The sequence below is a fragment of the Haliotis rufescens genome, unplaced genomic scaffold (assembly GCF_023055435.1).
Source record: "Haliotis rufescens isolate VD_foot unplaced genomic scaffold, xgHalRufe1.0.p SCAF_20, whole genome shotgun sequence".
In the NCBI taxonomy this organism is placed as follows: Eukaryota; Metazoa; Mollusca; class Gastropoda; order Lepetellida; family Haliotidae; genus Haliotis; species Haliotis rufescens.
In genome coordinates, this window is record NW_025963891.1 from 21,714,980 (window position 1) to 21,742,534 (window position 27,555).

The following is a 27,555-nucleotide window of genomic DNA, read 5'->3' on the forward strand; positions in this document are numbered from 1 at the left end:
CCGGGATGCAGGTTTCTTTCCTTCTCAGAGTGCCTTTTAATTAACTGACTAAATCTTGTTTTTGTTACCTTTATGTCATGCCAGTTATTATATGTTTTGTTGATGGTTTTTATCTCTGCATGATACATTTCAAAGAAACCAATTAACATTTAAAAAATATGTAATTGGGAATTTAAAATAATAAAAATTGTAAATATAATTTGCATGAGGTATGTGAGAAGAAAAGGCTTATTTACATGCATGATGTGCAAACATCCAAAAAGATGCATGATTTGCTGTTTGTGCATTGTAACGCATGCTTATTTTCAATTTATTCTTAAAAAAGCTTTTACTCATTATATTTGCATTGGTAGTGTGGAAGGTTTCTCTTGTGGATGTATCAAATCTGTTATTTTTGCCTTGTTAGGATTCTTAATGTTTATTTATTTATGTCTTCTATGATCGAATACTGTGTCTGTGTGTATGATTTTCCGCACACTAGAAACCATTAGAGTAAATAGTTTATCAAATGATTTCAAATAATTCATGATGGAACATTTTAATGTTTGCCTAAAATCCTCAAGGTATTAATATCCTGTTGTTAAATGTTTATCTCCAAGACTTATCGTTTCTGTTCGCAACCCATGACTAACAAAGTGGTTCCAATCATGTCATGTCTGAATTGCTCAAACCTTTCTTTGGTTGAAATGGGAGACACATATGTTATTTAGCAAATATAGTATGACCAACCTTTTTGTTGGGGTGACGGAGGAGGTATAAAAACAGCACCTAAAACTTAAAGAAAAATAGGGAAATATGTTTTCACATGTTTATCTTGAATACTTTTGAAAGAAATATATACATTTTTTAATGAAGATCAATTTGAAATCAATACAGTTATGTTTTTCCAAGCTGGTGTTCTCTGTGTAAATGTGTTTTTGGCTCTCTAAGATAACATCAGCTTTCTTTGTTTCATATATTTCTTACCTAACCAAAGATTCTCTCTTTTAGTTGTAGGATAGTTTATTTATTTTCCATTCATTGTATCATAATACTGATTTGGCTTATTGTCCTAGAGGGGGGCACGGGTGGCCCAGTCACCTAAGGCGCTGCGATTCACTGTGCAGATTTGCGTCCCTTAGTCACGCCACAAATCTATGATTGTGGTTTCAAATCCCGGTTCGCCCCGATTTTGTTTCTAGGTTTGTCCGCACCATACTCGTGCTCTTGGGCTTCACTGAAGTGGTAAACGTCTGAGACCTGCATCACTTCGGGCTTTCCTCCCACATTAAGCTGACACGTCGCAATATAACTAATACTGTTGAAAGCGGCGTTAAACCCAACTCACTCACTCACTCACTATTGTCCTAGAATTTCATTTGGTGAATGAATAGTTTCTTGCCTCAGACAAATATGCCACAAAGTTAACATCCTCATCACTGAAAGCAGATCTGAAAATAGAGAGAAAGAAATTATTCAATTTAATTGAAAACCTTGCTGAAATATTCATGTTTGTCGTTTTCTAAGATTTTCAACTTGTCTATTCCAGATGCACCAGCCCTCAACCTATATGTGATTCCCTGCCATGTGGTAATGGTGTGTGTAATCCCATCGGCTCATACCGTAGAGAGTGCACTTGTGTAGCTGGCTTTACTGGGAAAAATTGCGAGACTAACATTGGTATGTATCAGTGTCTAAAAACAGCAATACTCCTCCTGATTTATTAATTTGAAAAAGGTTATAGTATCCCGTTTCAAGTGGTAGTTGTATATTAGATACGATGTTAATGTAACAGCAAGATGCATGACAAAACTGGGATTGAACTATCTCCATTTGATCTAGTATGATTTGTATTTATACATGTTTACTTTTGATATTTAGGCAGGACCTACCCGTATATTTATTTCTTTGTTTATAGGTGAACCCACCTTAGTGTATAATTGATAACATTTTTAAATGCTATGTTTGATTGAAAATGCCTTTTTGTATTGCCTTAGTTATTATTCTTATTTAGCAAATATTGGATTACACTTAGTTAGTAAAGTTCAAATTCTAGTACATTTTTTAGTTAAATCCCATCTGGCACTTGACCCCACACTCTCAGAGTGAGGCACCTAATCACAAGCACAAAGAAAGCTGAATTCCAAATACAACATTTGTTGCATTTGTTATATGTTCAATTGGATGTAACACTATGAACATTGCTTACCCAATGCCTACAGATGACTGCAAAGACAACCCCTGTTTATATGGTGGGACGTGCATTGATGAAGTGAACAACTACACATGTCAATGCCCCCTTGGGTTTGTTGGTCCCCGGTGTGAAACACGACGAAACAAATGTGCTGGTGTTACATGCGGAAATCGTGGCCAGTGTATAGAGGACCATGTGGAGAACACATACCGATGTATCTGCAATCCAGAAGCTTCTTATGGTAAGAATTACTGCCTCACAGCATTGGATATGTGGTTATCTAGCAAAGCTCATCACTAGCAAGAATGATAATGCCTGTATTAAGTATCAAAACCAGTAAGTTTGTGAAAACAACTTCTTATTCAATGATGACAAGACATGCATTTCTGGCATCAGTTGGCTGTATGGTATTTGCTATCGTACTTATATGCACATGTTATTGGTTAGATAGTGTTTGGTTAGACAATGGTTGCATGCAAGGGATGAACTCTTCTGAACCTTAGAAACAAGGTAGATCTTGGAATATGTCAGTTCATTTGTTAAAGTTCTAGGCTAATTATTGTCTTTAGTCGAGGGCCCATGCTGACAGGACTTATGTTGTGTCATCATGATGGACATTGCATTGCAGAATTATGTGATCCAATATTGACAATATTCTTCTACAATATCTCACATTTAATAAACAGTTCTAATACCATTATGAAAGAAACCAAGGCGACAAGATACAATAATACAGGGTATAAAATAAATAATGGTGTCAAAATACGGTAGTTTTTTCAGTCAGTGCCATTTTGGGGGTTGGGTGTTGCCTAACTCATACGTTTTTTTCAATTGTGACCCTATGGTTACACATCTTCTTCATCATATATGAAAATTCTGGGCACAGTGATTTTACTCATGTAATGTGTGTTTATGTGTCTGTTCTTTATTGATATTCAAACATGTGTTTCATTTAACTATTTACTTATTGAAAAATGTACAACGTTTTGTAACTTTATTTCTTTTTAGGAGAATACTGTGAGTACAGTCTTTCATTGAACAAAAAGTTAGAGACACCAACATTCTCAAGGAATGAAACAGGGAAGACATTGATGGACTGCAGGGACACCTGCAACAGTCAAGGATCTTCTTGTCGGGCATTCTCCTACTTCAGAGCTGATCAGAGGTGCATGCTTCATTCCACAAGAGCTGGCAACCTTCTTCCTCTTGTTCCTGAGCAAGGGGCTTCTTACTACGTCAAGAAGTGCAGCTATATCAAAGGTAGGCATTTGAGGGAATAATTGATGTTTTCTGTAGCAAATATTTAGCAATATCACTCTGGCATGTAAGTTATCTTGTCCAGACCATACAAACCAGACCTGAACAATGAGCCAAGTCTGCTTGGTCAGGTCTCGCATTGTGATGTTGCCAACCAATGTCTGTTTAGTCAGCTCATATGATTGGCATTGATTACCTGGGTTCAGCCCTGCATTGAGAAAAGGGGGAAAATATATGAAAGAAGGTACAGATATACACAATGCTTGACACTGACCGAAATTTGTCAGTGGTCCAAAGGACCAGCACCAAAACAAAATCTACTGGTCCTGTTGGATCTCTACTAGACAATGGTGCTTAGAATTTAGACCACCGGACCACCATTTATTTCATTTTACCAGTCCTTAACAAAATATACTAGACTCTTACAAGTGTTAGTGTAGATCACTGTATACATCATTTGACATTTTCATCTTGATGAAGAAAACCAGTTTGGATGGTCTTCATTGGAGGTATTTGTAATAAGCTTCATCAATCCTAACTTAGTTATGCTTTTCAAAATATTCAATTCCTATCAAAATTGATAGTATAATTATTAGGATATGTACAAATTCTATAGGAGCATTTTCCCTATTGCTGCAGATGATTTCTACACTGAGTGGTACAACACCCCAGACAACCGCACATCAGGGAACTACGTCTTACTCAGCGACATGAGAAACACTGTAAGTACAGGGAACAATATCTTACTCAGTGATGTGAGAAACACTGTAAGTACAGGGAACTTCGTCCTACTCAGAGATATGAGAAACACTGTAAGTACAGGGAACAATATCTTACTCAGTGATGTGAGAAACACTGTAAGTACATGGAACTACGCCTTACTCAGTGATATGAGAAACACTGTAAGTACAGGGAACTTCGTCTTAGTGATATGAGAAACACTGTAAGTACAAGAAACTACGCCTAACTCAGTGACATGAGAAACACTGTAAGTACATGGAACTTCGTCCTACTCAGAGATATGAGAAACACTGTAAGTACAGGGAACGATATCTTACTCAGTGACATGAGAAACACTGAAAGTACAAGGAACTATGTACAGAAAGACTCTAAGTAGTCTTAGGATTGGAGAAACGCCATGTGAATTATCGTTAAAATATCACAGTATATGGGAAACACTGTAAGTGCACTATAGTTACATATCACACAATATGATATTATATAAAGTGCATACATTGATGACATCCCAGTAATAATATAAACACTGTGTGTGCATTATGATGACAGCTGTGACAACATCATGCTGTATAAGAACATAGTTTGTGATAAGACAATCTTTCAATCCATGGTTTAACAATGCACCAAAAAGTAAATGTTTACATTTAGTTATTACACTGAATTATTGTTTTCCCTTTTAATGAAATGATCCTTTGATTCAAATCATTTCTAAACAATAACAAATGGGTTGCATGTAAGTTTAGCCAATACAACAATGGTTGATCCTCCAGCAGTTTGGTTTATGATGTGTGCCATCAGTGTATCTCCATAACAGTCAGTTTGACCAAATTGCCCAATCATTTTTCACACATTTTGACTTTCTCCCTTATTTAGCTGCAGCTGGACATCTGTGGAGGTAGCTTCCCTATAGATATACAATGTCGGGACGCCACCACCAAGAAGATCTCAACCAATGTCGGAAGTCAGTGTATACTTGACCAAGGCTTCAAGTGTGTCAATAGCCTACAAACAGCTGGAACCACCTGTAACCAGCATGAAATTCGTTTCAAATGTGGAGTAAGTCGAGGTAAGACGTTGCTTCTGGTGGAATTGGTAAGAAATTACCCTTTGTGGAATTCTGATTCGATATTTATAACTATATATATTGTAAGTTTTCTTGAAAGAGGTATGGTGAAAATGGAAATAATGCCTTGAATTAACTGCATATCCTCAAAATAATCTCGCTAGAAGAGAATTGATTCATCCTTCAAAGCACTAAACCTCTATTCTGCAATGAATTTTAAAATTACTGGAATGTGATTTGCTACTGATGGTAATAAAATCACAGTAAACCCCCTCTGATTAAACACCCTATTTGATCACAGTGCAAAAGAAGTTAATATTTATAGAAAATTACTTTTTTCTCATTGTCGGTATGCATTTTTAAAAAAGTTATATTTACAAAGTTATGATATGCAGATTTGCGGTTACAACAATATTCAAATGATGTTTGGCGATACATTTTGGGCATGAAACAGGACCACAGAGAACTTGAAAATCATATTTTCTGCATCACAATGAACTGTGTGATGTTCTCAGAGTGATGTGCGGTCTAGAACTAAACCTTGCGAAGGTTGCATAATTTTGTTTTGGTGTGCTCTCGTCATGTTGGCTTGTGAAGTAGCTGTCCTATAAACTTTCAATGCCTGTATTAAAGTATGAATTAAGATTTTTATAAAAACATGTTTGAGTACATGCAATACCAAACTATTTTTAACGCTATTATCAGTGTTTTTCTCAAACTACTCAAAACCCATGAGCATGTCTCCAATGTAGTGCTAGAATACCTGTAGCTTTAATCGTACTAAATGTAACATTTGAAACATCATATGATGTGTGCTTCGGTTCAAAACTCAATTTAGTGCAGTTAATTCTACAGGTAACCCAGCTCTACATTATAAACACAGTATGTTTATCTGTAATTGTTTTTGCAATTCCGATATTCACTTGTAAGAAACACTTGATTACAATACTGTTTATTGACTTTTTCTTTGACTGATCACAACATCATTCTTCCCCGTTTCAGTATTCAAGGAGAAAACATGCAGCATTCCCCCATACTGTGCTAGTTCCCCATGCATGAACGGTGCCAGCTGTCGTGAGGTTGGGCTGACCTTCGTGTGTGACTGTGCCCCTGGTTATGGAGGTTCTCTCTGCCAGAAAAACCTGGACAACTGTGCCAACCAACCCTGCTTGAATGGCGGTACCTGCACAGATGGCGTTAACACCTTCACCTGCAAATGCGCCATGGGATATGAAGGTAATGTGTAGGAGAATGTTGTATCAATGTTATACAACTATATAACAACTATTGTTATGTAACTATGTGGTGACAACCATGCTATATTTGCCAGAGTAACCCAGGATCTACTTGTGTTGATACAACCATGCTATAATATATATTATATCCTTTCTGTAACATAGTATCTACCTGTTTTCTTCAATGATGTTATATTTCCCTTCTCTAACCCAGGGTCTACTTGTGCTGGAACTATCAACTTCTGTAACCCAAATCCCTGTAACAGTACCGGCAGCTCTCAGTGTACAAGCATCCTCACCGGTCCATTTTGTCACTGCAAGCCAGGATATGACAACCCCGTCTGCAGTGTATGTACTTCCATTTCTCTCTCTTGTTAATTAAGGATATTTTACCTAGATTATATTTTTCTGCAGTCAAATAAACAAAAATTACAAATTTCATTAATAATGAAACACATTTACAGGTATGCAATATTTTTCTTGACATAAAATGTAATAATTTCAAATCCTGAACTTATATAATCTTCCAATAATAACATGTTCTCAGAACAACATTGATGAGTGTGCCAGCAGCCCCTGTCTCCACAATGGCGTCTGCACTGATGGCATCAACGACTTCACTTGCGGATGTAAGGACGGGTGGACAGGAAAACGTTGCGAGAGTCTCGTTACCCCCTGCAGCTCCTCCCCTTGTATAAACAATGCAAACTGCTTTGACATCTTCTCCAACTACTTCTGCAGGTACATCATGCACTAGTTCATGTCATTTGTGAAACTTTTGTCTCTTGATAAAAGTAAAACATATGGGCTGGAGATATTCTTATCATGTGTCAAACTCCATACTGGCCGGTTTATGCCAAACTCCAATTTCTGATCACTTAGTCCAACTGATCAGGAAAATATGTTGTGTGTATTAAAAATAGGTAATTGTATAACTGGTCAATATCATATCACTGAGGGCATTTAAGATATGTCTCACAATTGTGTCTGTCGACTGTTTTTTTTTTTATAGGTTACATTCAAAATTGCTGAATATGTATTTTAATGGATTTGTGTCATGGGTCAGGGCCAACCCTGTGGCATGTGTTCTGGGATAAGAATTACAATAGTTCAGAAGTCTTTAAAATTATGTTCTTATTTTTATTTTCACCACTGAAGTATCTGTAAACCAAGTGATTAAAAAGGTTTTTCTGTGGCCAGAATTGTTTTTCATGTGGATGTTTATCACATTGTTATCCCTTCCAGATGCAAGGCCAACACCTATGGTCAGAAATGTCAGTTTGCTCCCAGCATATGCAGTAATGCCAACCCATGTGTCAATGGAATGTGCTCCGAATCGGCCGGGGTCACCACCTGTGCCTGTGGACAGGGTAAGTATAGATGGATATTACTCATGCTTCTCATGAAAAATTATGTTAATTCTTTAAATACAGTTAACTCAGTTTTTTAACTACGGTACGTTTATAACGCACACGTTTATGACGAACTGACCAATATAACAAACTTATTTCTTAGTCCAGGCCATTTGCTGTATATATTCTTAAAACGAACTATGGTTATTACAAACTAAAATTAGTGGTCCCTTTGAGTTCGTTTAACTGTAACTGTAGTTTAATGTATAAATAATATTATTTCACATGGTCTTCAAGTGAGCTACAGAACCTTCAACAAGTTTTGATAGATGTGAACCTATTTTTATGTTCCTTTTGCCACTACGTATTACTTAATTGTTTGTGACAACATGGTCATCAGAAAAACTGTCACGATGAGATTTTGGTGTATGATTAGGCCTCAGTTATTTCATATGGGAAAGATCTGAAAACAGGGTTGATCTATGGACCTATAAAAATATATTTATGCTAAACTAATCTATTTTCAGACTACACGGGCAAGGGCTGTGAAGTGCAGGTGCACCACTGTAAGGCGGATACATGCAAGAACAAGGCTGAGTGCAGTGCTCCCTCACTCAATAACTACAATTGCTCTTGCCCCAAGGGTGGGTAACAATACACTAATGTCATTCTAGTAAAAGCCTCATATCTCATGGACCAGGATGGGTAGTATTTGGTACCAATTATATCACATGGATGGGTACCAATGCACAACTGTCATTTTTAATAGTGCATATATGATATGGATTGGCCCCGATACACTACTGTCATTAGTGCTTATATCACATGTTACTGTCATTCATCGTGTTAATTCTCATGCCTACTGGATGGGCACAAATACACATTTGAAATAGTTGTATTCCAATCAGTAAAGAAATTGATGTCACATGGAGTGCTTTGGTCGGCCGATTGGTATTGCGATTGGTAGTTGTGACATTGTTTTGATGTGTCATTTATATCCTTTGGAAGTGCTTCAATATATTTACTTTCTAGCCAGAAACAATTTATCAGTAAACATGTACTTCTCATCTGGGTTGCTGGGATGGACCATTTACATTGATGTGTTGATGTTTACAGGTTTCACTGGGACAAACTGTGACACCAACATCAACAACTGTGCTGGAGTGTCGTGCCCAGGAACATCAAGATGCATTGATGGAGTGGACCAATATTTCTGTCGTTGCCCCGTTGGCAAAAGTGGAATAGACTGTAGTCAAGGTACATAGAAAACAAACTTGTTTTCCTACCTTTTCTCTACTGTCATATGATATGGGTTGTTGGTGTGTCAGTATTTTGCAAAGCTACTTTTTATCATTTATGTAGAAACTATATAATCAACTGTTCTTGTTGTGTTCTAGTTATTTCTTTAGATGAAGCAGTAACAGTAATTCTGGATAAGATGAATAATGTAACACAATTGTCTTTGAGGAAATCCTTTTGAAGAAAACTTACTTCCAAGCCTTCTGAATCAACTTAGGCTTGCCGTTTTTATTTCTTAGTCTACAGATTTTGTAGGTAGTGGGGTCAAAATGTTTAATAAAAATGACCTAAATATGTGTCCATATGTCCTGTGAGAAGTCTCATCAGTCTTGCAATGCAGTTGAACATAATGTATGCTCAATTCTTTTGTGGTGACCCTTTAGTTTGACTTGGTCAGATTCATTGGTTGTCCTTTTGTATTTTTTTTAGAGACAGTGAATCTGTAAACCAGTTAATAATTATTATTGCTTTAAGTTGGTGTGCGTTATTATTGACGTCATGTTACTGGCAAACCATTAGCAGTGGTAATGCCCCCTGGTTTAAAAAATTGTAACACATCAAGGTATTTGTTATATTTCCCTATATCAAATCTCTGTAAACATAATTGGTATAAACATATCAATATGGATGGATTTTTTTCCACAGATCTGGATCGCAACTATGACATGCTGTTTAAACTGCCACAGAAGACAAGCCATGCTTACCTCCCCTACCCGATCCAACTCACAGCTAACAAGCTCAGTGTCAGTCTGTGGGTCAAATTCTGGGAGAAAGATGGAACCGGGACATTCTTCACTCTGTATTCAGTCGAGTCAGTATATTTGCTTGTTTTATTTCAGTTTGTTTCCTAACTTGGTGTATACCATATATGGCTGTGCATAAGGCGAGTTTGCATACCAAGAAATAGGGGTCTTTCAAGGGGTATCATCTTATACACAGGGTTGAAAAGTTTCGATGTTTTTTCCCAAAACACAAAGACATTTTTGTGAGCATGTAACGCTGGAAATACAAATCCATACTGAAGTACGCAAATTAATCATGTAATTACAATGTCTGGTTATAAAAAATAACATGATATTTGACTAAATTATTCCTGATAAAATAAAGAGTTTTAGAAACAATTCTCCCGATCATTGTATAAGAATTCTTTAAAGTTATATTATTGGGTAATTTTTAAACAAATCACTGATAGATATCAAGAAACATGTGCACAGCTGATTTGTTACTTCCGACTTAGTTTACGCGACAAAACAAACAGTATTCTTAATCTCTGCATATAACACAATGTCTAGCAGAACAAGAAATACAATTTAATCAGTAAATCATCCTGTCTATTGATGTTTTATCTCACATTTCCAATTTGTATTGACCAAGTTTAAGTTTTTTCTGCGGAAGACAAGCACGTTTTTATTGCAAACATAGGGATTGTGCATGCGATGGTGATGTACTTCAACATGACTCGCTTTTAGAGATTGGGTAGATTCCATATGAATAAGCATTGAATTTGAAGGCAGGTACAAGGGGGTCGGTCGCCTTATACGTGGGGTCACTTTATAGACGGCGATATACGGTATGATCATTTGTTGTAAAAATCTATATAAAGTTTCTTATCCAGTGTTATAATTTAAAAGTTAAACATCATTCTGTGTGCCCCCAACTAGGAGATGTCTTATTTGTCCGAAGCTCCAATCAAATGACCTTGAAACCTGTTTTCACCTTTAGTGGTCCCAACAGCCTGGCTGGCAAGAAGGAACTGATACGCATTGACCATTCCGGACTGACCATTTCCGTGAATGGTACCACTAGCAGTGTTAAACTGCCATACTTCAAGTATAACGATGGTAAATGGAACCAGATTGCAGTTACATGGAATGGCGAGACTGGACTCCTCAACTTTGTAGTCAACACTATTGCCGAGGATGTTCAAAACTATGCGAAGGGCATGATGATTGATAAATAGTGAGTGATACATTGATCTATTCAGCTTTGTAGTACATCATTAATCCCTTGAATTTTCTTCTGATATATTCTAAGGTAATTTTTGTCAAACTGCAATATATATATATCTATATATATAGATATATATATAGATATATATATATTCATTATTAGAATTATTTGTTTTCTATGTTGTCATAGGACTATATGTAAAAATTAGGATCTTAGAGGACCATTAGTTGAATGTGATAAATTAATTTGTGTTGTAATCCTTCCTCATGGGTAAGTTGTATTATTTTTCTAAATGATCTTGACATTGAAACAGGTCTTAGAAATGGTCACCCTTTTCTGGGAACAAGAAGACATATGTTGATCTATATTTCTCTTCACCTTTTGGACCCTTGTTCATTTCCCATCACTGATACAATGTGTAAAGCCCATGATTTGTGTCCCCACTATGATATAGCTTGAATATGGCTAAAAGTGCAGTAAAACCTCAACTGACTCCTTTTTTGTCTCCAGTGTATGGATGGTTCTTGGGAGCAAGTATGACCCTGTGACAGAGATGCCTGTGCTGAATGAAGGTTTCAATGGCTGGTTGAGTCAGGTGTCACTCTACAACAGAGATCTCACATTTACATCAGAAATACCTCTGAAGCTTGAGAACCCACAACAGGTCTTCACTGATGAAATCTTTGCATGGAATGAGTTCCGCAGATCCCAGGGTGTGTCTCTTGTCATCCCGTCAACTGCTTCGTCCACATCCTGCCCCAGGGGGTACTCAGGAGGGAACTGTGAAGTGGCAGATGAGAGTAAGTAGAAGTCATCTTGTAATATGCATGATGGTGGCATCAATATTACACTTATCAAAATATACTTTGTTTTCTAGTTTGTTTCAATAATTCGTCTCTAGTTGTCATTTTAAAGTTTATATCCAAATTTACCTTGAAGAGAGAAGGGCAATAAGACAGTTCCAGACACCTTTCCTAGTTGACCCTAATAGAAGAATTGAAATACATGTAACTAGAAAACAATGATGAAAATTAGACTATTTTATTTGTTTTCTAGTTCTCTTGTTCCCCAAAACAAACACTTTGAAAACAAGGTCAACTTGGATATGGAATTTAGAAATTTAAGGAAATTAATTTGTGACCTCAGGAGAAATTACTTTTGTTGACAGAATGGCACTGGTATTTTATAGTTCAGTTAATGGAGCTTTAAATAAATTGTTATTATAGAAAATGTGTTGTACAATATGGGATTACAGGTATAGCATCTCTTATGATTTTGAAATTGTTTCAGTGCCATCAGCTTGACTCAAATTTAGCATCACTGAAAATACATCAGCGATTTGAACATTTTCACATGTATGATTTTTACACCGTACAAGATATCATTAACCAGTATCAGTCTCTGGATCATAAAAATTGGTGTGTGGTTGCATCTATACATTGTTTCAATGCCCTCATTTCATGCCATATGTCTTACCCCAATTCATACCAGCATTACCTTTATTGGATCTTATCATCCATAACAGAATATGGTGACATGAAAAGGTTTGTTCCCTAAACACATAAATCAAACAAAGACTCTGACAAACTGAATGCTTTACTGTTTGGATCACACTGATCTTCACCTTGGATAAGGTATATCCAGCTTGATAGGTTTTATGACACCTTATTTCATTGTTGCATGATAATTTCAGAAAAGCTCCTTGTGTCCCCCACAAAGTGTCCTGGCGACATAGTCCAATTGGGAACAACTCGCATCACTGAAGTGACCTGGGATGATCCTGTATTTGAGGGGAAAGATTCAACCATCATTTCCACTCACAAGTCAAGTAATACAATCAATATATTTCAGTTAGTTTTGTTAACAAGTACCTGTTGTTTTGATATATATCAATTCTTTATTGCTTAGGTCATAAAAACTTCAAAAACTCTTGAGAGCTAAATTTATTCAATGACACGTAACTTGATGAAAATATCAAACTACTCTACTAGTAGAAGACCAGATTTTGTAATGTGAACAAGATTGTTCGTGCTCACACCTTGTAGCGTTGAACACATGTACTTCCAGGGGATGTGTTTCTGTGGGGCCGCTATCAGGTCGTATATCTTGCCAGCAACTCAGCAGGAAACAAGGGACTCTGCAGCTTCAAGATCTTCATCCAATGTAAGTGCAAAACCAGGCTGATGTTGTAAATCATACAGGATATCATGCTGCCCTTTCTATGTGTTCCATTATGTCTTAACAATATATACAGTAAACTACAATTAAAATGGACCACTAATACATGTTAGTTCGTTATAACCGTAATTAATTATACTGTACATACAGCATACATACAGCAAATGGCCAGGAATAAATAAAAACTGTCAGTTTGTTATAAGTGTGTTCATCATAAACTTAGTTTACTGTATTGGCTGGTCACAATGGAAGGAGACGAAGGTAGACTTGTCATTATCAGATGTATTAAGATTTTCACATGTTATGGCAGACTAACACCTACATTGCATCTTCATGTTTATCTGAAAAATATTTTGTCGTCATGACACATCAACTAAATTATCTATTTTTACCTAGATTCCAGCTGCACACCGCTACAGAATCCTATCCGTGGAAATGCACAAAGGAGTGTTATCAGTGACCCTCTGATTACAACTAGTATCAATTGTGATTCTGGCTATTCCATTGTACACCCAGTCCCGAAACTCTACACGTGTCCCAGGATTGGAAGTTACAACCCACCAATGAAGTACAACTCATTCCGACTACCACCATGTGGAGGTGATCACTTTGCACTTCTCTCATTAATTAACTCAGTAAATATAATATGGTGCACCACTATCTCATATACATGCAGTTGAGAGTATTTTTATAAATATGAAAATTATCCTTTTGTTCCATATTTGTATCTTATAAGTTAATACTAAGTAATGGATCAGCCTTTCAGCATTTTTAAAAGCCTTTTATAGTTTTAAGAGCACATGATAATATTATGAAAATATGAAAACTGATTTATCATCATCAACTTAGACAACTTAATAATCAGGATGATGTGGTGAAACGTTTATGTATCTTGGTTGGCATGGAATTGGGTTGGTATGCACATTTTTAATTTGAATAAATCCATCATGCTTATATACTGCTTTATGTGGGTTTTAAAAATAATTAAATTTATTGTTTTCCAGTAATTGTTAACAACAATCTATATCAAGTGATAGTACAGCTGTTCTACACTGTAATCTCCACCAACCCTTCTGGCATTGAAACCAGCATGAGGACTGAGATACTCAGTGCCCTGAGAACACTCAATGCTGAGTGGAGTAATGGACTATGCGATAAAACCGACTGCTCTGATGCCGTCATCAACATTCAGAGTGGAGTAACAACTGGACGGAGGAAGAGGCAGTCAACTCTGGACACCAGCGTCAACATCACCCTCCCAATGGCAAAGTAAAACTTTCTTGAAGAATCAGACAAATATGACCCAGTGACAACATACTCTATCATTGTTATCAGTAAATAAGTATAATTATTGTGTTGTAACATTCAATGAACTCTGATCAACTCAGCTAATAAGGAAGTATTTACTCCCCAGAGCGTCTTCAAGCCTTGGGTCTTTACGTCTCACCCCTGATGACATACTCCGTCTGGCTGTGCTAAACCAGGGCAAGTTTGACTTCTCAGTAAGTGACCTCAATTTGTTCTTTGTGAAAAAAATATTCAGTTGATTTTGTTTCCCATGGGTTTTTCTTGACTTTTATTGACCATTCAAGTAATTGAACAATTTCATTCAGACAATTGAACCATTGGAATCAATGCAGATAATTTGACTACAGGATTGAACCCAGTAGTGGATTCCATTCAGATGATTGAACTATTGGGTTCTGTTCAGACAATTGAATCACTTCATTCCATTCAGACAATATTGAACCATCAGAATTCAAGAGATAATTTAACCACTGGATTTTATTCAGACAGTTGAACAACTGGAATCCATATGGGATATTTTAACCTCATGATTTATGTCGAGAACTGGATTCCATTCAGACAATATTGAACAACTAGAGTTGAAGAGACAATTAAACTACCAAATTCTATTCAGACAGTTGAACAACTGGAATCCATTCAGACTATATTAACCCTCTTGGTGCCATGGGGCCATATATGGTCCCTCACTTTTCACACCCGCATAGGACCATATATGCCCTTTCTAAACTGTGAATTTTTATATTTAACACTGAGTGCGCAAAGTCAAAACTATAACCATCATCACCCCAATCATCTTAGCTTTAACATCGTGTAACTCATACTTTATACAATGCTACGGATTGCGAAATATGGCGAGATTAGTAAAGTGGCTACCGCTCTTTTAGGACGTTTTCAGCCATGTTTGAACACCAACCGAATGACGGCGAATTTTGATCATGCACCCATGTCACAAACACGTAAATATTTTCAGACAAAATCCTTGTTCATAAGAAAAAATATGACCTGAGTGGTCAGAAAGACATATTATTCCCAACTGTATACTTATTCACGTAAATACAATTCTGTTCACTCCTTTATGAACAAGTTTATTTACACGTTTTGTATATTTTTATCGACTATCGGTAATGGCGGAATGGTCGGTACACATGAGAAAACGACAGTGTATTTTTCCATTACATTTATGACGTTCATTGAATGAATTTATAACCATCATCACACTAATCATCTCAACGTTAATATCGTGTAACTGATATTTTATGCAGTGCTACGGATTGCGAAATATGGCGAGATTAGTAATGTGGTTACCGCGCTTCTCGATCTTTTTCTGCCATGTCGAACTTCATGCGAATGAAGGCAATTTTTTATTATGCACCCATGTCACATACACGAAACTATTATTATATCAGACAGCCAATTTGAAAAAGAAATCTGATCGGACTGGTCAGAAAGATTTACTAGTCCCCACTGTACAGTTATTGGCCCAAGAGTACTAACGTTTAGTCGGCCACGGAAGTTTTTTGTTCAAGTATTGCATATGTTTATCGACTGTGTCTCATGGCGATTTAGCACAGCGCTACATACCAACCGACAGTGCAGATTGTCTTTTTGTTTGTGATGCTGATTTACAGAAAATATTCAAATCAAAGATATGGAAAGATAGCTATAATCGTTAATATTAAGTTGGTATAGTGTATATTTATGGGCAGGAGGTTCATGATCAAAACCTAAACATTGAATGGCCAAGCCCGAAGTGATCGACAGGGCACGTTCACATCATATCTGTGCCGCGATTAATTGTCTACCGGTTGTCCTACATGCTCGCCCGTTTAGACAAATAATTGCTACTATTTTCATATGAAATGACTAAGAGTCATGTGTGATTGCTCAAACTACCTGACCGTGTGAGTGACTTGCCCTAACTGTTTCACATTTTGTCGCAAATGGAGATTTAAAAAGTGTGGCCACGACATCTAACGTGAGTCGACGCCATATTGTAAACAAATTGTGTCAAGGTCGGTTCCACATGTGGTAGCTCGGCCCCCATTTCTGTCGATGGTACACGCGATACAAAATAATGCAACTACTGAAAACATCAACATAACTTCTACAATGATGACATCAATACCTTTTTGTATTTGGATTAACTGCTTATGGATACGCTGTGCTGTTAAGTTCGATTTCGATTTGTTTTTCCTTTCATTGAAACTGTGATAATGGCGCTGTGATTGGTTTGCTGAAATAGTATTTTCCATGAGTCTAATGTACATGGTACATGCTGTGATTGTAGAAGATAATTGATAACCAATTGTGTATGCATATATATCAGCAAATACACATTACTAATCTCTTCAGAAAATGGAATATATTATAGCTCGTTGTCAAAAATTCTGCCATGGATAATAGATCAAAAATTAATATTAGATTTACAAATTATTTATGTACACTGCATTCTCGATTAATGTATGATAATCTATTGCAAGTCTTCAACTCTTATTTGATATGTCATCTGAAATGTCAGCAATGAGTAATATTAATTTTATTTCGTTACAATCTGCAATTTTATTCAAATAGGCTAATAGACGGTCGGTGATTTCCCGCCGCTGTGAATTTGTCGTCTGGACAGGTGCGCATGATTTGACCTCGCGTGTTGTGACATGGATGACGTCACATGAAACAGCTGATATAATGTTGTGGTAGTATAATGGATACACGTTGTTTCATTTTCCAAATAACAATATTCTCTTTGACTGAACTAGAAAGCATATCTAGTACATCACAATTGGAAAATGTCTACGGCGACTGACGAGTGAATGAGACCGCTTATCATTTGACTAACAGTGTTAGAATATTTGGCGCAGTTTTCTAATTTTGGTATGTTGACATGTGCTTTTCATATATCTGTTTGAAAGCTTGATATTCCAAAAAAAAATGTGCATTTAGTTGAGAAAGCTGTCAAAATGGATCCAATATTAAACAACCTAGATCTTTAATATTTTAGCTTCATCTGTTGGAATCTCAATTGGTTCAATTTATAACATGAACAGTAAAAGTAATTAGATCTACTCACAATATATAGATAATCAATTTCTGAAAGACAAAAAGTTTTCAGTGTAAATGTGATTTCGGTTTGATGTTTTATATAGTTATATTTATGTCTTTTTTCACTCTGCATTATCTAAATTACCAAATACTTCGACCAGTGACATAGTAGTAATTAGATTCTACTTAGTTTTGTATCCTAAGTATGAAATAGATTTTTTTTTTAAATAAATATTTGTCTAAGAGCAAAATCAATGCATTCTTGTGGTTTTATTTTCACCATTTTAATTTGTATATCTTCCCTCCAAGCTGTAGTTTAGCAAGGCCAAAATTAAGAAAAAAAGGAAAGTTTCGAAGTTCAATACAAAGAATATATTTTTCCTTTTATGACAAATAATTCCATTACTTCATTGACCTATGATCATTATCTATTTCAAACGTTTCCTTTAGTAGAATGGGATGGAATGGGAAACTAGTGGAAATAAACTATCACGTATGTCCTTAAATGTACATGTACATACCTGGCTAGGTGTAAATACACTTCTAAAGTCGTATTTATAAATCAAATGAATAAATGAAAGAAAAGGTGGTATTTCATGGACTGGCCATACAAGTATATTTTGAGCAAAGGTCTAAGTTAGGCAGCCAAGTGCGAAATACGAGCTGATACGAGGATGTATGTTTTCTGGTGGTCATAGTGAAACAATGACATATGGCGCCCGAGTTGCGAGTGATCGAAAATAGGTTTGTTGAATAGATTTGCTGCCCATGAAAACGTTTCAACAATTTTGATTCAGTCTACATGTACTTACTCTTGGGTGGTATTATGTTAGTATAATCTTGTTAATTATTAAGAAATAACAATGATGCCCGATATTGAGCGATGTCAATTTGAGTATTGTTAGGGCTGCTATCACTAATAAAAGAGCACGGTCATTGAAACATACATGGACGTAACCGGGATTTCTTCAAGATATACATTCCAAACTGTCATATATTTTGTGACATAATCTTTGAAACAGTCTGTGTATGAATTAATCACGACCACTTCCGTCAATTTTGTTTTGACGTCAGAAACACGCACAATTTCATCGGGGTTTTTTTTCAGTAAATATAACTCACGGAAAATTCTCAGTGAATGTGTACTTCAACATAAATATTATATGTCTATCACTGTTCGGACATGTACTTGCCAATGATATGAATTATTGGTCATTTAGATTGCAAACAAGGGCGCTTACTTGACTTTGCTTGCCATATTCGGGTGCGTCCATATTACGATTAACGTGGAAAAGTAGGAAACTTATAATACCAGCACTTTTATCGATGGCTGGGCAGTGCATAGATCTTTTGGATTTGGTGACTTTAGATACTGTTGGAAAGACAATCAACTCGAGTTGCATGTTATACAATTTGGTTACACTGTGTGAAGAAATAAAGACGTTGCAACACTTTTGATACAATATATACGTTTTTGTAACCGCGACTTCAGCACAGTGCGGCACTGAGCGGTTTGCAGGCTGACTGACGTCCACGCACCATGAGGGTTAAACCACTACAATTCATTAAGACAATAGAACAACTGGATTGTGCTCATTTCCTACTACGTTTATAACAAACACGCTTATATCGAACTGACCGATATAACAAACATATTTTTTAGTTCTGGACATTTGTTGTATATATGCTGTATATATGCTTATGAACTACGGTTATTATAAACTAACATTAGTGGTCCCTTTGAGTTTGTTATGACTGTAGTTTACTGTATTGTATAAATTGGAGCAATATGTTATCGATGCTCTATTTGTGACACTGATGTTCAGTTTGGTGTGCTTGTGTAGCATCTTTCTGTAAATTCTGTTAAATTTTTTGTCTTTGTTTTCCACAGCGGAACATCCCAAATGCAGTTCCTATAAGGGACCTCGTTAAGATACTTCTTTCCATCTCATGTGCCACAGGACAGGCAGTTGTTAACGGACAATGTGGTATGTAGCAGAATCAGACAACATAAACTATGTATCCAGTTGAAAATAGGTGTGAGAAATTAGAATTAGAATCAATTAACACCAAAAAATCTATTCTGATTTAATAACTGTGAAGGACATTATGATAAAGGCAACATGATCAATCCTTACACATTGACTGCATTTTTATCATCAAAAGAGCTTTGGCAGGATATGCATTTTCAATAAAATCATGGCATTTCCTCTCCTCTCTCTCTCTCTTCCCCCCCCCCCCCCGAACACGAACATCAAATGGCCGGTCCCTAATGTAACATAGCTTGTAGAATGTGCTACCCAGGAAATCCCCATAGCATAGCTCATCCACAAATTGACTCTTAGTATTTGCTTAACTATTAGTGACAAAAATGAATATTTGTTACAGTAAAATGTGCTCCCGGTACCTACTACAATGCTGCCACAATGACATGTGACCTGTGTCCAGTCGGTCAGTATCAGCCGAATGAGGCTCAGTCTAGCTGTCTGCCCTGTGGAAGCAAGACAACAGAACTTGCTGGGTCATCTAGTGCAAGTGACTGCAAAGGTGAGTATTTGATGGGTTGTCATTCCTCCATTAGCTCAGCCATCGTTTCAAACATCGGACACAGTGTGAAGTTCCCTCTTGATCAGTTGATGTCCTGTCATGATATTGCCAAAAGTATCTAAATTCTCAACTCTCTCATTCTTCACCCATCGTACAGCAGGAATTTAGTTTCTATGTTTGGTTTGGTCTGTGTCCCAGCCCCTAGAGAGTAAACTAAAAAGGATTTCAACTCAAGACCAGAATGCTTCAGGCCTAGGCCTGAAATTAAGCATTGTTGAGCTTGTTTATTTTGTAGATTTATATTTTTAAATATGACAACTTTATTTCTGGGTCCAAATGTTAGTCTCCTACAGTATGAAACAAGTGCTTTCCTGTGACTGAAAATCTGCTCAAAGCAGAACTAAACACTATGTCCTCAGATTTAAATTGAGAGATGACTATCTTACTGCGTAACTTGCAGTTGCAGTAATAGATGCCATATTGAGGGAACAAAGATGGAGTGCAAGGAAGTATGTTGTTATGTGTCAGACTTAACAATTATTAATTCTGGTATGGGAAATCATTTTGATTTATCCACCAGTTCAGCAATATATGTTGGTTTTCAAACAAGTTGTAAGTATATTTTGGATTAGTTGTTTTTTATAATCCAACTTTAAAAATATAGTAGAAGTCATAACCATGATGTAAGATAAGCTTTATTTGTATTTATGTATCTTAACCTATTCTTACAGTTACTTGCACAACTGGTCATAGGTTTGACAATGCTGGCAACACTTGTCTTCCTTGTCCAATCGGGTTCTATCAAAACATGACAGGCCAGTTCTTCTGCTACCCTTGCTCTGTGGAGAAAACAACCAGAACCACAGCCTCCATCTCTGAAGGCCAGTGCTACGGTAAGATAATCACTCACGTTTGTTATACCTCAGTCACACCGTATTCCGTGGTAGGATTGTCATTTGTATTTGTATTATCTCTGTAGACATGTATACAGTAAGATTGTCTTACTTGTTGACTGTCAAACTGTATAAGTATAAAGCTAATTTGTTTGTAATAGTTCAATTATACTTATCTCATGAACAACAACTTTAACACCTTGGGAATTAACAGACACTGGATTGACTCTTTGATTAAATAATGTTGACTTATAACCTTAGTGAACATTGACCTATTTTACAGTTGGGTGTGGTAAGGGGCATCAGCTGGCCCCAAATGGAACCTGCCAAGAATGCCCCCTGGGCAAGTACCGCAGTGCTGTTATGTCCAAGTGTGAAGACTGTGCTACTGGCCTGACAACTAATTCAACTGGAGCGGATGCTATGAGTTTGTGCAATGTTGGTAAGTGCTGGACATTCTGTATCAGTAGATCAAGATTTAAAATTTTTTTAATTTAAAGTTTACTCAAGTTCTTGAAATGACGTAAACACTGACGGACTACTTCCACATTCCAGGGGAAACCCCTTGATGAAAAAACGAAGAAATGCACATCTAAACTATCGTAGTATCGACTCGATCCGTGTCTGCGGCTGACACTGACTGTCTCCAGCAATCTATGAATTTACCTTAGTGTCTGTTTGACGCATCTTTATTCATCTTTCAATGATCGGCCAGTTGATCAATGATGACTAACACATGTAACCGCCACAGGTTTATTAACAACTTCGGAAATCTCTCCCGTCACGTTTATCGTGTCGGCCATTTTGACGTCTTGTACTTGATGTAAATGTATTATGACGCACTGTTATTGTGACTGACTTACTGAGGTAGTTCTTTACAGAACTTTCTCATCTAATGAGGATATGATTTGAACACATGTGCTGCATAAGATGTTTCTGAAGAGCAAGTTGTGCATCCATACGCTCATGTTACCTCTCTTTTTGAGGAACTATTTTACTCTGCTATATAGCTGGTTGTTGTACGGATGTCAGTGTAATCATGAAGTCACACGTACTAGATAAAATTGTCTTTAGACCTTGGCCTACATCCTTTGAGGTAAGAAAGTGTGATAAAAAAATTATAAGAATTGACTTTCACTTTGTGTGAGTTCATTGGAGTATGAACCTTCATAGAGTGAGGGCCAAACTACAAAGAACTCACACAAAGTGAAAGTCAATTCTTAAGTATTTATCCAAGGCTAGCAGCAGAAGTCTGAATATGTATGAATACAAAACAACAATTTGGAAACTATGGCGAAAAGCATAAACATGGCTCACTCACCATTAAGTCCTTCCATTCCTTCAGGGGACTGTCAAGCTGGGTTTTTCCGGAACAACGTGAAGCAGACTGAGTGCCTGAAATGTCCACGTGGAACCTACCAGGATCTGAAGCAGCAGTACAGCTGCAAGGCGTGTGGCAGCAGCCCTCAGTACATCACAGTGGGAGATGGCTCAACATCTGCAGCAGAGTGTAGATGTAGGTATCCAGGTCCACACTTGGTGTGTGCTAGTTGGTAATCCATCTGTCGATAAAATGTAGGCGTAACACTCAAATTGCTGGTCGACAGATACCATATTTGGTTTTTCTTTTGAAAATTGACATTGATTTCATTCTTCTCTTGACTTGTATAAGTCACTAGAAGTCATTACTGCACTTAGCTTGATAAAGGATACAGTCATTAGTTAGCAAATATGAATGATTAATCTTCAATCAGTATTTCGCTTCACTTAAATACAGCAGCCCTGTCAATTAAATTCCTGCAACCACAAATGTCATATTTGTACACATATCTGTTGTGCAAACTTTGATGAGAAATGTTTTTTTGTTTTATTGATTATGAATGTTTATTCCTGCATAGATAAATCTGCATCTCAGTTTTAATATAAGATCACAATGTTTTTTCAGTTGTTTGTGAAGATGGATTTCAAAGGTTTGTGCAACAAAATGTGGACACATGCATCCCTTGCCCGGTCGGATTCTATCGGAATAAAACCCTCCTACCATATGATGTGTGTGCATCATGTGGCCCTGACCGCAGCACTGCATCAACCCACTCCAAGTCATTCAGTGATTGTTCCATCTGTGAGTACCCACATTGAAAACAAAAACAAAAATTCTGAAATATATGAGAACATGTTGATACATGTTTTAGTCTATTTTTTATGTTTTGTCTTTAAGACTTTTCTCTTCTAGAATTAGATTAACTGTTCTGTCCATACATATTTTCTTATTCTCTGAAGTGATAACATTTTAAAGGGTATTTTTGTTTATGTTTTTTCAGTGAAATGCCCAGTTGGACAGCAACCAGACTCAACCAATGCAAACTGTGTTAACTGTCCATTCGGGACATATCAAAATCAGTCAAACCAGCCAAACTGTATCTCCTGTACTGGCCAAACCAGCACTCGCCAGAATGGCTCGCAAAGCAGGACACAATGTGAAGGTCAGTACCACAGACATTCACCACCTCAAATAAATATCTCTAACTCATTGCCTGCTATCAGCAGATATCTCACATGTTTTCATTCACAGCCTCTGATTGGTGGAGTATTCTTATAGTGAGTGAGTGAGTGAGTGACTTGGTGTTAACACCGCTTTTAACAGTATTCCAGTTATATTGTGGTGTATCAGCTTATTGTGGGAGGTAAGCCCAAAGTAACGCAGGTCTCAGACATTTACCACGTCTGTGAAACCCACGAGCACAGGTATGGTGCTGACAACCTAGAAACATAATCGAGGCGAACCAGGATTCGAACCCACAATCATAGGTTTTTGGCGTGCCCAAGGGACGCAACTCTGCACAGCGAATCGCGGCGCCTAAGAGGGCTGGGCCAACCATGCCGCCAGTATTACTTTAGTTATTGTATTGCGTTTATTTTGTATTTCCTCTAGTTTTTCAGGGAAATAATAATCATCGAACAAAGTTTGATAAACTTAAATTTTAAACAAAGATTCATAATTTCAGACTGACCTACAATATCTTTTGAATGTTTGACCTAGAATTATTTTTTATGTTCTTTCTCGTGAAACTGATACCTCATTCATGCATCATCAGAATATCTGCTGACCCATACAATTGTCACAACCAGTCTGTATGGAATATATTGTTTTCTACTGCAGCTTATTGTAATGGAGGTCAGGAGAAGCTTGCAGATGGTTCATGTCGGACATGTCCTTTAGGCTACTACAAGGACAATAGTGTCTATAAGTTCATGTCATGTGAAAAGTGTCCAATCAATTTCGTGACATCTGCACCTGGAGCTGACTCAGCTGCAAAGTGCAATATATGTAAGTAAAGTCAATTTACACATCTTAAAAACAAATTTGTCACAAGTTCTTTGATCTCTAAATTAATTTTAATGTTCATAATGATTTCTATGTATGAATGTACTTCATTTCTACGAAAGTATGCCCCAGTGGAGATTCCAAAGCAGAAGAGGTCCACACAGTATCATACTCGTTGTAAGCGCTGACTAAGGAACAATGTTCAAGATTGAAAGTGAAGGGGTTCTTGTCATAAGCCTATTGTAAAAACTGATAATTAAGGGGGTTCCTAGATTCAATTACTATGACAGTGAAATCTCTTAATTTCTAGCAATCAGACTTAGTGACTTGGCTGATAGTGTATAGTTATGCAATTGTTGCTCATGCTTTCAGTCACTGGTTTACCTGTTCCAGACTAAGTTTTTGACAGCCTACCTTGATGGAGTTACAATATTGCCCCCGCTTTAAAGAACAATACCACACCCACACACACATTATGAATGTACTCTCAGGGAAGGACTCCTGCAACTGTTGACTCAGTTGTTCAGTGCTAACTCTTTTCTGTTTCCAGACCAGTGCCAAGCTGGTTACAAGATTGTGGGCAATGGATGTGAGGCATGTCCTGTGGGCTATTATCAACCAGAACCATATAAGAGTTCCTGTAAGATGTGTCCCGGTAATACCTCCACCCGACAGAATGCCACTGTTAATGTCACACAATGTGAAGGTCAGTGAGTTTTTACACAGGCAGAATTCAGTTTAGATATTTTGTATGTTTTAAGTGTAATCTCTTGGCATCTATCTTGAAATGGTTTATTTCCTCTCTTTCTCATCTTATCCCCATAGTTCTTCACCATCTCATCTGTTGCTCTTGTTTTGTTATAGGGTCGTTCAATCTCTCTCCTTTGTCTTGTCTTATCCAAATTCCACCTTTTTGGATTCTCTTCTTTCTGTCTCTTCTTCCTCTTTCCAATCTCTTTTCACTCTCCATCTTTCCCAACAGTTTCTCAGGTACTAGTAAGTCAGGGTTTGAAATGCTATGTTTTCAAGATATGTTTTCAAGATATGTTCTATGTTCTACGAAGATACATCAAACATTATCGAGAGTAAAATGTAATGTTTGTGAATACCAGTGTGAGTGGAGATAGAAGTAAACATGGGTAGTTTATAGTGAGTTCAGCATTAAATCATGCATATCAGTTCTCAGATGTATGTCCTCTAATACAGTTGTGTGATATTTTCAGCACATTGTCCATCTGGTTCTGACAAGGATATGACCACAGGCCAATGTAAACCATGTGCGAGGGGTTTCTATAAGGCAAACAGTGCTGGTGTGTTCAGCGAATGTGTTATGTGTTCATCTACCTTCATCACTGCATCAACAGGATCTACATCTAGTAGTGACTGTTCAGTTCGTAAGTTGGACTTATTTATCAGCAGTAGTAGTATCATATCAGTTGCATATAAGAACTATCATTATTAAAATAAGAAGTATCTTGTATGTATGACTTGTTTTTTGTTATTGATATACAATTTATTTTGATATGACGAACTCATCCTCAATTAAATTGTTGGATTAGTTGTTTGGAAATAAGAAGTTTGATTCAACTCTTCCAACATGTTGCCAGGATGGGAGAATAAGCTGCTTGGTCATGTCACATTCATCTTGTGACTGCAGCAGGTTCCGTATCATATTTGCCCATTGTGTATCTCAGGAAGTTTGGGCTCCCTTGAAACTGACTACACACTTGTCTTTGACATCAGTGTTTAAATTGAGCGTTGGTTTCCCAGACAACTGCACTGCCGGCCAGAAAACAACAAGCACAGGATGTGTGGACTGTCCCAAAGGATCGTACCAGTCACAGAAGTGGCAGACAAACTGCGCCATGTGTGCCACAGACAAGACCACATCCACCAGTGGGGCCACATCAGCCACTGACTGTATCTGTGAGTATCTTGGTCTTTTGGCAGGTTATGTGTAGGTTTAACTATTCTGACTCCTTTGTATTTGTTGAGGTGAAATGGGGTCTAACGTCACGTCCAGGATGCAGTTACATAGCGACATAGCGTGCATTCACGTGCGGTGGGGGATGAGGATGGGTGTGGGTGGATGCATGCATGCATCACAGTTTAGCATGAAAATAGTATACTGAATCCGAGCCGACCAGTCCTTGTTTCAGCCCCTTAATCCTGAGCACCAGGCAGAGTAACAACATGTACAATCTTTTAACATCTTTTGGTTGGACACGGCCGGGATACAAACCCCGAACCATCCGGGTGGATGCTCTACCACTAGAGGATGGAGGTGGTCTGTTTTTGTTGAAGCCAAAGCTATATATTAGGAGCACAATATCTTAGGAACACAATTTCACAACGGGCTAATTTTAAAATGAAATAAACATGAAGGTGAAGGGAAGTTACATTTTAACCAAGTCAAAACATCAAAGCATGTTATGAGGGATTGCCTTTTTCAAAAAAGTAAGTCCTAGGCCTGAAAGATTATGGGTTACAAATATAGAACTTAGTCACCAAAACTGACATATGCTATCATTAAGAAGCATCAAGATAATTTTTATCAAACACTGAATGACAGAATTCAGTTGTTATGTTTCAACTGATTTGTAAGGTTATCAAATAATTAACCAGTTATTTTATGGTAATCACTCTCAAGAGAAACGTTCCTCTTAGCAGACAAGTAGCAGAACTGTCAAACCTAGATTGAAGGACATTTAGCCCTGATGGGGTCTCCCACAAGTCCATAATGATTTTGACTATTGTTGACAGTGTTTAGGTCTGAGTTTCACTCAATGAAGACACTATTGGAATAAGTATTTTGAAGGACATAAATAGGAGTACATGATTTTGGACCCAAAACATGAGTCATGTGGTAAAAAACATTCAGCTTAACTTCTCCTGTGTTCCAGTGAGCTGTCCTCCAGGCAAGGAAGACATTGCTGGGGTCTGTGTCTTATGTAAGCAGGGATTCTACAAGAGTGAACAGAAGGCCTCTCCGTGTATGGAATGTCCTACAAACAAAACAACATCAGGCAGTGGAGCCATCGCTTCAACAGACTGTAACCAAAGTAAGAATCTTCCAAATGGTTAGACCACTAAATGTTTAATTTTGTTGATTAATTTGCTTATTTATCAAGTTTACCATATTCAAGATTGTTGTTTATTCAAAAGAAAATATTAAATGAAGATAAGTTTCAAAATTGT

At 37.0% G+C, this 27,555-nt stretch overlaps 1 protein-coding gene across 6 annotated transcripts in view; it reads left to right on the forward strand.

Moving 5' to 3' along the window:
- LOC124140301 overlaps positions 1–27,555 on the forward strand; it is a 98,267-nt gene that overhangs the window by 59,334 nt on the left and 11,378 nt on the right. For all 6 annotated transcript variants that reach the window (XM_048400964.1, XM_048400963.1, XM_048400968.1 and 3 more), the window contains 31 exons: positions 1,529–1,659; positions 2,202–2,414; positions 3,182–3,433; positions 4,070–4,152; positions 5,042–5,234; positions 6,234–6,467; positions 6,681–6,814; positions 7,014–7,207; positions 7,712–7,836; positions 8,346–8,462; positions 8,935–9,075; positions 9,763–9,928; positions 10,840–11,076; positions 11,578–11,867; positions 12,761–12,895; positions 13,135–13,230; positions 13,642–13,845; positions 14,250–14,514; positions 14,660–14,747; positions 19,484–19,580; positions 19,981–20,139; positions 20,871–21,032; positions 21,316–21,474; positions 22,378–22,548; positions 22,978–23,154; positions 23,354–23,515; positions 24,193–24,360; positions 24,908–25,063; positions 25,581–25,751; positions 26,128–26,283; positions 27,261–27,419. In XM_048400964.1, coding sequence (XP_048256921.1) covers positions 1,529–1,659; positions 2,202–2,414; positions 3,182–3,433; positions 4,070–4,152; positions 5,042–5,234; positions 6,234–6,467; positions 6,681–6,814; positions 7,014–7,207; positions 7,712–7,836; positions 8,346–8,462; positions 8,935–9,075; positions 9,763–9,928; positions 10,840–11,076; positions 11,578–11,867; positions 12,761–12,895; positions 13,135–13,230; positions 13,642–13,845; positions 14,250–14,514; positions 14,660–14,747; positions 19,484–19,580; positions 19,981–20,139; positions 20,871–21,032; positions 21,316–21,474; positions 22,378–22,548; positions 22,978–23,154; positions 23,354–23,515; positions 24,193–24,360; positions 24,908–25,063; positions 25,581–25,751; positions 26,128–26,283; positions 27,261–27,419 — 5,195 coding nt within the window. The remainder of the gene's footprint in view (positions 1–1,528; positions 1,660–2,201; positions 2,415–3,181; positions 3,434–4,069; positions 4,153–5,041; positions 5,235–6,233; positions 6,468–6,680; positions 6,815–7,013; positions 7,208–7,711; positions 7,837–8,345; positions 8,463–8,934; positions 9,076–9,762; positions 9,929–10,839; positions 11,077–11,577; positions 11,868–12,760; positions 12,896–13,134; positions 13,231–13,641; positions 13,846–14,249; positions 14,515–14,659; positions 14,748–19,483; positions 19,581–19,980; positions 20,140–20,870; positions 21,033–21,315; positions 21,475–22,377; positions 22,549–22,977; positions 23,155–23,353; positions 23,516–24,192; positions 24,361–24,907; positions 25,064–25,580; positions 25,752–26,127; positions 26,284–27,260; positions 27,420–27,555) is intronic.